Raw genomic sequence first — 12,500 nt, forward strand, 5'->3', positions numbered from 1 at the left:
ATAAAAAATAAACAAACAAACAAAAAAACAGGTGTGCATCTCTTCCTGCTCTTCATAGCTGGTGGCCTTAAACTCTAAAGTCTAAGTGGTGCAACACCGCGAACCTGATACAGCATATCAGTGACAGCTTTTCTCTTTTAGTCATAAATGTCCCTGTCGAGAGGCTGTCTGAGTATCTTTTAACGAGTCTGTATCGTCAAACTTCCGACCGGTGTAACACTTTCCTATGTCTGCTGTGTAATTTCAGCTCCAGGTGTGTGTGTGTGTGTGTGTGTGTGTGTGTGTGTGTGTGTGTGTGTGTGTGTGTGTGTGTGTGTGTGTGTGTGTGTGTGTGTGTGTGTGTGTGTGTGTGTGTTTGTGTGTGTCTGCGTGCGTATGTGTGTGTGTGTGTGTTTGTGTGTCTGTCTGCGTGTGTGTGTGTCTGTGTGTGTGTGTGTGTGTGTGTGTGTGTGTGTGTGTGTGTGTGTGTGTGTGTGTGTGTGTGTGTGTGTGTGTGTGTGTGTGTGTGTGTGTGTGTGTGTGTGTGTGTGTGTGTGTGTGTGTGTGTGTGTGTGTGTTTGTGTGTCTGCGTGTGTGTATGTGTGTGTGTGTGTGTGTGTGTCTGCGTGCGTGCGTGCGTGCATGCATTTGTGCGTGTGTGCGTGTGTGTGTGTGTGTGTGTGTGTGTGTGTGTGTGTGTGTGTGTGTGTGTCTGTGTGTGTGTGTGTGTGTGTGAAGGTTTCCTCCTGTCTGTAACTGGACCTCATCCTCTGTCTGGGTCACGTCGATAATAACTTTTTTGTCTGATTTTGTCCCCCGCAGGTCACAGACGCTGCCGAGGAAGAAGTCTAGTCTGCGCAGCCTGGGACAGTTCTTCATGAAGCGCTCCAAGACCACATCCACATGAGCAGGGAAGCCGACAGAGGGGGACAAAGGGGTCACTTGTCCCGGGCCCAGGGAGAGAGGGGCCCAGAATTAGTTCCTCATTACATTGTATTGATTGGGTTTGGGGCCCTTTCAGATGTCGTCGTCCCGGGCCCAGCCAAAGCTGTCAGCGGCCCTGCACATGATACACACCACAGAAGCCAGGGACAGCTCTGTAGCCTGTGATGGGACTATACAGTCTTTGTTGAAAACACTCACCTGCATCATAACAACATTGCTATGACAATGCAAAGAGTCTTAAGTAACCGATTAAGACTTGGTCATTAGCATTTTGGTGACAATAAGGTTATACGAGAGGCTCTGTGCTGAGGGGTTAAATGAAGATTCCACAGCCACATCCTATCTGCTCCTTGGGCAATTCTTCAAGAAGAAATCCAAGACTGTGTCATGATGATACATACAGTAGAGGTCTTGGACAACGCTTAAAAAAATGCCACAACAATGTTCTTGTGACACAATGAAAGCCAAGGACATTTCTTCAAGAGGAGAGCCAGCCAACACAGTGTCCATGTGACAGAAGACCGGGACAGTTCTTCAAGACGGGATCCAACACCTTCTGACGCAATAACGGCTGGGACTAATCGTCAAGATGAGATCCAAGCTAGGGACATTGCCTGGGGAAGTGCCTGGGGCCATTCTTCATGAAGCAGTTTAAAAACAGCATCCTGGGATGCTGGGACAATTGATCAAGAACTGCTCCAAAACACAGTGTCTTTGTAACAGAAGCCAGAGACAGTTCTTTAAAGGCGCACTGTGTAATATCTTTAGTAGTTTATTTCCAGAATCCATGCTGCCCATTCAAGATGAGATCCAAGCTAGGGACATTGCCTGGGGAAGTGCCTGGGGCTATTCTTCATGAAGCAGTTTAAAAACAGCATCCTGGGATGCTGGGACAATTGATCAAGAACTACTCCAAAACACAATGTCTTTGTAACGGTAACCAGAGACAGTTCTTTAAAGGCGCACTGTGTGATATCTTTAGTAGTTTCTTTCCAGAATCCATGCTGCCCATTCACAAATGTTACCATTTTCACACATACTTACCACCACCATCAAATTCGAAGTATTCATGGTGGCTGGGAAAAATTGCATTTTTCACACATGAAAAGGGGGATCTTCTCCATGTTTGCCATTTTGAATTTCTGGAAATAAACATTTTTTAGCCACAAAACGTACTGTACTTTCGTCATACCATTACATATTAGTTTATTATTCAGTAAATAATCATGAACTAGGTTGCAATACCTTCTCTGGCCACCATCCAAAACAGTGCACCTTTAAAAAGAGTTCCACAACCATGTCCCTGTGACACAGTGAGAGTGTGGGACAGTCCTTCAAGGACAGTTTATTTGTCAGACAGCTTGACCTCTAAGCGACCTTTTGTCCTTGGGCTGGAATCCGCCATCTTGGTGCTGTATTGGTCTGTGTGATGTGTTTACTTGTTCATACTCATGTTGGCTGTTTTTAGCTGAAAAAGAGATGAAGTGAAAAGTATACACAGTTGAATTGCCTGTATGCCTCACCCTTTGCAAGAGGAAAAAGCACTTGGTGATGGTACCATCCTCAGGGTACTTCTGAAATTACTGTAAACGTGGAAACATGGACACATTGAGCGCCTTTGGACTGCGGACAAATGTGCACATTTGACTGTGAATGTGGTCTATCTATGAGCGAACAATTCCCCTCGTTCCCCTCGTTCCCACAGCCTCACACTCATAGGACCGAGCTGCACACACCTGACCTTTGGCATACAGTACCGCCCAGCCTTGGAAGGAATGAGACATTAAGGCTATCTGCCTTGAAGGCTTCCTTCACTTCACCTCCCATGCCTGTGTCCCTACCCTGGTCTGAGGCCTCCAATCTGGGCACCCCTTGGGACCATTGCTACCCCTCTCTGGGTCTGGTTCTGGGGCTACTCTCAACTGACCTCTGTCATGGGCCTGCCTTGGGACCATTGCTACTTCTCTGGGCCTTACACTCCCCGGGCCTATACCGTCTACTGGCTACCGTATGTCATGGACAGGCCTCGGGGCCCAGGACTAGCTGCCTCTACTCTCACTCGTGGCAGCAGGTCTCTGCTTGTGAGGGGTTATGATTTGCCACCTTTAGCCCAGGTCTGTTGTTAAAGACTGAGTAAGGCTGCAATTACTATGTCAGTACAGTGCCTTGGGGCCACTATGTGCTGAAGCACAGCAACCTCAGGAAGAACTCTCAGTGCTACAGACTTTAGTGTTGATACAATGGTTTAAGTACTACAAATATGGTTTGAGTGTGTATAGACTACCATGAGTGGTACTTCAGTTGCATCTGTTATTTATCCATTATATTCTTATGAAACGAAATTAATTGTAACAAATATACACTTTGTATTGAAATCTAAAAAAACAATCTGTCCTAAATTGTCATATTCTTACCATGTGAACTTTATGTAGCACTACTGTATGTATATGCAAAATGTTATGTAACTTCTGTACGATGATGCTGCTATTCTTTGAACTTCCTCAAAACAAAATTAAAAACCGTGAGACTTTGCCACTTATGATGTCACTGGCATTGCTGGTGTGCATTCCTGCAGGACATGTCACAGCCACAGCAGTATTGGAATGGCCACTGACTGAAAAGAATGTTCACAATCAGAGCTCAGCATCGAATTCCATCTGTGATGCTGGCATTCCGGCATGTTTCTTTTCTACCAGGCGTGACCAGTGTTTTGCTTCAAAGTTCTGTTCACCTTGGACATGAGCATGAACAATACTGCTTTTGTAGTCTTCCTGTTTGGCTGACATGTATTATATAAGCAATAGAACAGCTTTTCTGGTACAGAAAGGTAAAATGCAGTAACTTTGGTTCTTATGGTTCAACTGCGCCCCGTTTTAGACAAATTGCCATGTCAACTCTACAACCAACAACAATACCCAACCTAAAATCAAGGCTTTCGAAGGTTTTTTTCTCAGTTTCAATGTTGGTGTAGTAAGTGCACTTTACCTTTAAGGTTAAGGTAGGTTAATATTTACATGTACCATGTAACGTTGGAACACAAAGGCAGCGAGCTGTCTTGACTGTGACGTCCATCAAGCCAAATGTTATGACGTGACGTGGGATCAGATGCCATCCCATCTGGTGTTGCTGCTGGTTTCCAAGGCAACGCAGGCAGGGAAGAGGAAGAGGGGGTGGGGGAGAGGAAGTGAGCGGGGGGCGGGGTGCAAGGAGATGATGAGCAAGAAGAGGAGATGATAAGGAGTTGGTGGGAGTGGTGCAGAGATGATGAGGAGGAGGAGGCCGAAGAGGCGAGGAGGAAGAGGAGGTGGTGGGAGTGTGGGGGAGGTGAGGAGAGGAGGAGGAAGAGGAGGTGGGGAGGAGGTAGTGATGTGGAAGAGATGGAGGTGGGGAAGAGATGAGGAGGGGTGATGAGGATTGCGAAGAGTAGGAGGTGGCAAAGAGTTTAGGAGGAAGAAGACGTGTTTGGGAGGAGAGCAGGAGGTGGGGAGAGGAGGGGAGGAGGAGGAAGAGGAGGACGGAGATGAGGAGGAAAGGGGAGGTAGGGAGAAGCAGAGGGGAGGAAGAAGACGATGTAGTGGAGTTGGGGAGGAGAAAGAGGAGGTGGGGACATGAGAAGGTGGGGAGATGGAGGGAGAAGGAAGTGGGGTTGGGAAAGAGATGAGGAGGTGATGGGGTGGTGAGGAGATGAGGAAGAGGAGGGGGTGGCAAGGAAATGAAGAGTTCGGTGGGGGTGGGGAGATGAGGAGGAGGAAGAGAAGGCGATGAATTAAGAAGATGATGGAGAGGAGGTAACAATGGGGAGGTGGAGAGGAGGTGGTACTGTAGGCCTGTTTAATGTCAATTTATTTAATTCCTGTCTCCACTTCCTGTCTCTGGTGGCTGCTTCTGGTTGGTTGTCATTGATGCCGCACTTCATCACCATCGATTCCCGAGCCCATTGATCCTTTGAAAACATGCATGCGCGTGTCATGCACACACGCACATGCACGTACTCACCCACGCACACACACACCCACACACACACACACACACACACACACACACACACACACACACACGCACACACACACACACACACACATACACACACACAAACCCTGCAACGCTTTTAGCCGAACGCTCCCACGGCTGCAGAGTGTCCGTGTCTGGTCTCTGGTTTTGATTTAATCAGGGCATCTAAATGGCTCTGAGGCCCGTGACTGACTGGCCATTGATTGCTTTCCCTAACGATCCCTTCATGTCAACAAACAAACATCCACATCAGGTAATGTCATTACTGCGGCTGAAATGATGGTGGTGACTGGTGACACACATGGGTCATCGCACACACACACACACACACACACACACACACACACACACACACACACACACACACACACACACACACACACACACACACACACACACACACACACACACACACACACACACACACACACACACAGGGCCACGGACAGCTTTTGCTGGGCCCAGGACAAAGTCATCTAAAAAGGGTCCCCTACCCAATACATAATGCAATTCTGGGTCCCCTATCTCGCTGGGCCCGGGACACCATACCCCTTTGTCATCCTCAACAGTCATATTCAATAACATTACGACGAGGACACATACACACAGATGTCTGTTGTACTGTACTCTCCATGCTCAGCTTGACACAGATACGCACACAAAACACACACACACACACACATTGCTTCTGTTCTTTTATGCTTTATTTCATTTTAGATCTAGGATAGGGGATGGGTAGGAGGGGGGTGGGGGCGCATGAAGGACACACACCCCCTTTGGCATTCCCATGTTGAAAGATGACAAACACATCTGAACAAGGGGGACTCGATAGACAGGAAATGGGCTTTCGATAAACAGGAAATGGATTTCTCTGCCTTTTCCTTTGTTTGTTTGTTTTTTTGTAGTTTTTTTTTTTACTTTTTAGTTCATACATAAAATACATTTATCTGATATTCTGATGTTTATTTATTTATTCTTCATATGTTTACTCTGTTTCTCTCCCTGTTGCTCTGATTAAGTGTCCTGCTGGGTTAGTCTCGTTCCTCCTAACAGTCGCCTTGTGTGCTATTACGTATATAGTTTACATCTGTGTACAATGACTTCAGCTTTTTCATGGTGTATATTGGCAAGGACAGTGAAAGTTCGTTTGTGCGTGTGTATTGGTGTGTGTGCGTGTGTGTGTGTGTGTGTGTGTGTGTGTGTGTGTGTGTGTGTGTGTGTGTGTGTGTGTGTGTGTGTGTGTGCGTGTGTATATTGATTTATGAGAGTGTGCGCATATGTATGTATGTACAGTACAATATGCATGTGCGTATGTGTGCATGCGCGCTTGCGTGTGTGTGTGTGTGTGTGTGTGTGGTCAGGAGCATTTCTTTTGGTAGATACAGGGTCTATATGAAGGAGTTTGTGGCGACGGAGGGAGGTAGGGAGGGAAGGGGAAGGGTGGGGCACGGATGGTGGATATCGTCCGGGTAACGACAGCGCGTTGTCCCGGTAACGACAGAATATCGTCCCGGGCAACGACGGCAGTCCAACAGTCTCATCACCCAGTTATCCCTCAGATACCCTCTTCCCAAAGCTCGACCCTCTCACTCCTCTCACTCCATCGCAATCATTCAGGCGTCACTCCATCTGTCTCTCTCCTTCTTTCTCCGTTTGTCAATGTCTCTCTCTCTCTCTCTCTTTTTGTCTCATCACTCCTCTCTGGTCCATCGTGATGCTGCAGGGGTCGAGGGAGAAAGAGATGGAGATTGCACACGCACATGCAGTCGTTCACAGGTGGAGATGGGGTTGGCGAGATGGCAGGCCGATTGGCAATACCGCATCACTCCCTCACTCCCTCATTCACTCACTCACTCACTCACTCACTCACTCACTCACTCACTCACTCACTCACTCACTCACTCACTCATCCATATCCCCAAATCTCTCTGTCTCTCTCTCTCTCTCTCTCTCTCTGACTGGCCTGGATCCTTGTCCTACATGATGCCACAAGCTCTGAGAGAGCGGGTTGGCCAAGTGGCACATGCACTCACTCACTCACTCATCCCTCTCTCACTCTCACTCACTCCCTCACTCACTCACTCATCCCTCACTCACTCACTCACTCACTCACTCACTCACTCACTCACTCACTCACTCACTCACTCACTCACTCACTCACTCACTCACTCACTCACTCACTCACTCACTCACTCATCCCTCTCCATCTCTCTTCATCCCTCTCCATCTCTCTCCATGTTTCTTCAGTCCTCCAGCTCTCTCTCTCTCCTCACCCCTACTACATGAGGCCGCACGCGGCCAGCGGGTTGACCAGGTGGCACGTGCACGCCGACTGGCAATACTGGCGCACGGTCTGGTAGCAGCTGCGGTCGGGGTCGCCGCCCCACTGCACGGCGCCGGGTCCGCCGGCATGGGCGCCGTGGGCCGCGTCCGGCGGCAGGCGGCTGAGGATGCTGCTGTTGATGGCCAGCGCGGCCAGGCCGTAGTCGGTGAAGAGGACGGTCTCGCGGCGGCAGGTGGGGCAGGAGATGAACTTGTACTTGGGGCAGGACTCGTACAGGATCTGCAGGCACTCCTCGCACACCGAGTGCAGGCAGGAGAGGATGCGCGGCCGCTTGCCGGCGAAGTTGTACGTGTGGCCGCAGGTGGGGCAGTCGAGCGGCTCGCAGGAGGGCGGCAGCAGCGCCGGGCCGCCCGAGGAGGAGCAGGCCGACGAGGAGGCCGACGTGGAGGAGGTGGAGGAGGAGCCCGAGGAGGTGGAGCCAGAGCGCAGCACGTACTGGTTGACGATCACGTCGTCCATCTTGTAGGTCAGCTGGTGGTAGCAGATGTCGGCGCCGTGGTGGGGGTGGTGGTGGTGATGGTGGCCGCCGGACATGCTGACGCTCACGTGGCCCAGGGTAGTCGTGGTGCCGCCCCCCACCCCGCCGCCTGCCAGGCTGTTCTTGCGCTGCGATAGGTAGTTGGCTACCCCGGTCCCGCCGCCCAGACCAGTCAGCTCTCTCCGCATCATGACGTGGGGCGGGGAGACGAGAGGTCGCGGGGGAGGGGGCCCGTGGGTGTGGTTGTGTTGATGATGGTGATGATGGGGGGGCGGGAGCGGAGGCTTGTGAGTGGGCCGCGTGAGCTCCAGCTCCAGGGTGAGGTCGCCACAGGTGAGGTCGCTGCACGCCTGGTTCACGATGACCTCGCCCTCATGGCTGCCGCCGCGGCCGCCACCGTCCCACGCCACGCGCGGGGGAGGGGCGAAGCGGGGCTGTGTCACCGGGACGGGGCACTCCCGCGGGAACTTCTCCGATTGGATGATCTTGACCGTATCCATGGGGATGGCGACAGGCTGGCGCCTCAGGCAAGACATCCGTCACCGAGGTAACGGGTCTCTAGGCAACCAATAGTGTGTGTGTGTGTGAGAGAGTATTTAGATCTTCCTAGTTTGACTGCAGCACCAGCGTACCCCTCTAGCTGATGATATCGAGGCTCTTGCCTCACTGGATGCTGATTGGATGGCAGAGCAGGAAGTAAACAGACCACGTTCGCCACTCAGGCTTAGCCATTGGAGGGCACGTGGGGACGGCCGGTGGTATCCATGATTACCCACTCTTTCGTTGGCTGGACACCCCCCTACTGGCAACTGTGGTGGAGGGGTGGATGGTGGAATTAGAATGGGGTATCACCAGTACCACAAACACCCCTTTAGCACTCGCCGAGATGGTTCAGTCCTGATATGCTCTTGAGATGGTTCAGCCCAGCTCAGGACAGGCTAGCTTATTCTGGTTGATGGTGGCTCTCAGGCGTATATGTGTAAATCTTGACGCTTAGTTTTGCTGTAAGTTCTTCAATGACTAGCTCTGTACCAGAGACGATACGATACACTTCTCTACAGTAGATTGCTTACCGCAGAACAGCACCTAATGACGATACAGCTATGAAAGGATACGTGTCTGAGAGTACCGATACAGATACAGATACAGATATGTTTAGCTGGTTATGTGTGTGTAGCACGTCCAGACACAGATCATGGCTCTATGTAACGACAGAGGAAGTCTCGTCGGAGGCTTTCAACACTAGCTAGCACTGCGCTAACCACAGCGGCCGAGCTTTTGCGCTGTGAAACAAAGCAACAAATATAGTCTGATGAAGTGGAGTGGTGAGGACAGTCCTCTTTTCTCTCTCCACAGCTTCCTTCCTGTTCTCAGGCCCAAGCCAGAGACTGACAGCGAGTGCAGTGTGGTGTGCGTCAGTCAGGTGGGGGATTTTAAAAGAGGCCACAGCGTGTGTGTGTGTGTCTGTCAGGTTGAGGACAAACAGAACACACAGGCGGACAGACGCTGTGGAGGGGTCTGGATATCCTCTGGACGTCGTGGAGGAGATAGCTAGATAGATAGTCCAGAGAGGTCTAAAAGGAGACACAGACTGGAATAGATGCTGCAGAAGGGTCTCCTGTGTCGTATCTTCAGGGGGTTGTTGTCGTCGTCGTGGTGATACTGGCCTCTCTTGACCTCTGACCTCTGGTCCTCGATAACGAGACTCTCGATTTAGACGTGACCCGATTGCACAGGTGCTGGAACGTTCTGGAATGGTTCTAAAAGCAGTCCACTCGTGGCTGACACCCTGTGATAAGATAGGAGGTTACTCAATAGATTTGGGACGTCTTCGTCATCCTCATCGATGCCTTTAGGTAGTATCGTTGATTACGTCACCTAAGAAAGGAATAAAGAAAGAAAGACAAAAAGAGGAGACAGAAAAGCAAAGTCTCATATTAGCTAAATTAAACACAAAAGGGAGATGATTTGGTTTTCATTATTCTATACCAGGGGTGCTCAACTGGCGGACCCAGGTCCGGATGCGGACCCAAACGCAATGTCATCCGGACCAAGACAAAATCCATCTGTATTTAATATGTATAAATTATAGGCTACATGAGATTTCGCTGCCATGCGATCTATAGGTGTATTTCTGCGAAGCCAGTCTTATGACAAATAAAAGTATCATCACTATGACAACTCAGTGAGTGAGCAAGAGGCCAGTGCGGCCAACGAGTGAGGCTATTTTCTGCATCGGTCCGTAGCGACTTTTTTGGACCCTGGAAACATAAGAAATTTGGCGAGTGGATCTTTTCAGTTTCTAGTTGAGCACCCCTGGTCTATACAATGAAAACATACACAATATACAACTCTTCTTCATGTCAGTGACAAAGAAATAAAAATGGATTTTAATATTGATTATTACACTAATAATGCCATTGATGTTCATTCTACCCTTCCTCATTTCCCCGGCTGCATCTGAGCAATGGTTAGACACAATACACCAACACTGCACCATCAACAACACATCACCCAAGCAATCAACACAGCACAAAACATCAATGCCACATGTGAGTTGTAGAGTACACTCTGGGCCAGAGCCCCAGTTTGGTATTGGGACCCCAGAAGGTCCGGGTTTGAGTCCTGGCAGGGAAACTCTTCACTACACAGGTTTCTTTTAAGCCACGAGAGCCCGTGAGTTTATGTTCGACACAGACTACAGACTAACACAGACTTGTGTTATAATGGCAAAGGGGAGTTGGAGTACAATGCAAAGCGGAGGAATGAGGAACGAAACATCTTGGCAATCACACAGACACCCCAACCAGTGATAGTACAAATATATGTGCTCTTGATGTATTCTCTACCCCGGCTGCAACTTAGACGCGCATAGAGTCTTTGTGTGGAATGCTGTTTGAGGGGTGCGGGTCACGGAAATATTCTTAGGTGCAAAAGGGGGTCCCGCTTGAAGAAGTAGATTGTGGCTTCCCCTCAACACAACCAAACTATCAACAGACAGACTATTAACAGACACACCTTGCAAACCTCATGCTGTGCAAAGCAGCATGGGATTTCCCAGGCTAGAGCATCACAGCTCTCTCTGAACACATAAGAATGGATGGTGCACGGCAGTTATGTCACAAAGAACAACACATCCCCACTCCCCACCCCAACCACACACCTCTCCTGCAATGCATTGTGGTTATGTGACAAAGACAACACCCCCACTGCAGAGGCAGCAGCGCAATTTGATACAGCTGAGCTGTATGTACACACACACACACACACACACGCACAGTAGCGACTGATCCAGCTGACTGGTGTGGAAGCCAAAAAGTGCTGTGTGTGTGTTATGGGCATCTCTCTCTCTCGTTCTCTCTGTTCCCTCCGGTCGCCCGGTGTCCTTGCCAGGGGGTGGGAGGAGACGGCCTATCAGGACAGGACAGCGTGTCATCTGTGTGTGTGTGTGTGTGTGTGTGTGTGTGTGTGTGTGTGTGTGTGAGAGAGAGAGAGGCAGAGAGAGTGACAGAGAGAGCGCGAGAGAGAGAGAGATCAGTGTGTGTTTGTATGAGTGTGTGTGTGTGTGTGTGTCCAGAGGGCTCTTGGGGAATCATGTTATGTAAAGACTCCCAACATGGCTGCCGTGATGTGGAGTGATGTAGCAAGACTAGCATTAGCATGCAGCATGGGGCTCCTTTTGTGCATGTGTGCGTATACTGTATGTGTGTGTTGATGTCTGCGCGTGTGCGCGTGCATGTGTGTGCGTGTGCTTCTGTGTGTGTTTACATGTGTGTGTATGGTCATGCGTGCGTGCGTGTCTGCGTGCATGAGTGTGTGTGTGCTTTTGTGTGTGTGTGTGTGTGTGTGTGTGTGTTTGTGCGTGCATGTGTGTACATGCATGCGTGTGTGTGTGTGTATGTGCATGCATGTGTGCGCGTGTATGTGTGTGCGTGCGTGCGCGTGTGAGTGTGTGTGTGCGCTTGTGTGTCAGCATCAGCATGCACCAAGGGGCTTAGCCTATACGCAGTATTGCATAAGAAGATGACATGACACCAATTCTGACTGACAGGATGGACTAAGCTGTGTGTTTGTTGGAATTTGAAAATGTCAGACAGTCTGTACTTGTGTGACAGTGTGTGTGAGAAACAGGGGGTTGGTATAAATGTTCCTGAAAAAGAGAAAGAGGGGAGAGCATGGATAAGGGGATGACTCTTTTTGTGTGTGTACATGTACTGTACGTGTGCATTCAACATCCTGTCTGTGTGTGTGTGAGGAAACAGACTTACAAACAATTAACAACAGCCAACTGGCCAAATGTTGGTACATTTTCAGTTTGGCTGGCAGAAAAGGCCACTTTGACCCATTAGTGAGTGTGTGTTTGGCTAGTAAGGAGGACATCTACTATCTATTTTCACTATTCATTTAGGGTCCTGCTTACAAATACAGTGTTTGTGCAAATATGCGAGGACGATATTGTATGTGTGTAACTGGTTATCTGTCAGTATACCGAGCTCCTGCATCATGAGTGTCATGGATCCATTCTGGAATTGTTGTTTTGCCAGAGAATGTTATCACACAGTGCGTGTGTTAACATGCATTTCAGTATCCCAAATATGAGGTTTATCCTGGTCATAATCAAATTCGGGATGAGGTCTTTTTTTATACTGTATGAATACTGACTGTCATATCCCAGTCTACATTCTTGGCCGTTATAGAGTTCTCTTCAAATGTGTGTAGTCTGGATACCACTAACCACATTCT

General features: G+C 49.4%; 2 protein-coding genes across 2 annotated transcripts in view; one reads left to right on the forward strand and one right to left on the reverse strand.

Annotated features, from left to right (window-relative positions):
- si:dkey-106l3.7 (dentin sialophosphoprotein) overlaps positions 1 to 3,709 on the forward strand; it is a 19,062-nt gene extending 15,353 nt beyond the window's left edge. Inside the window, exon 6 of the mRNA XM_063210351.1 lies at positions 802 to 3,709. Coding sequence (XP_063066421.1) covers positions 802 to 886 — 85 coding nt within the window. The 3' untranslated portion in view covers positions 887 to 3,709. The remainder of the gene's footprint in view (positions 1 to 801) is intronic.
- Positions 3,710 to 6,196: 2,487 nt separating this feature from the next.
- The window catches only part of rnf208 (ring finger protein 208), a 21,805-nt gene continuing 15,501 nt past the window's right edge, over positions 6,197 to 12,500 (reverse strand). Inside the window, exon 2 of the mRNA XM_063211289.1 lies at positions 6,197 to 9,635. Coding sequence (XP_063067359.1) covers positions 7,214 to 8,293 — 1,080 coding nt within the window. The 5' untranslated portion in view covers positions 8,294 to 9,635 and the 3' untranslated portion in view covers positions 6,197 to 7,213. The remainder of the gene's footprint in view (positions 9,636 to 12,500) is intronic.

This window comes from Engraulis encrasicolus, chromosome 11 (genome assembly GCF_034702125.1).
Source record: "Engraulis encrasicolus isolate BLACKSEA-1 chromosome 11, IST_EnEncr_1.0, whole genome shotgun sequence".
In the NCBI taxonomy this organism is placed as follows: domain Eukaryota; kingdom Metazoa; phylum Chordata; class Actinopteri; order Clupeiformes; family Engraulidae; genus Engraulis; species Engraulis encrasicolus.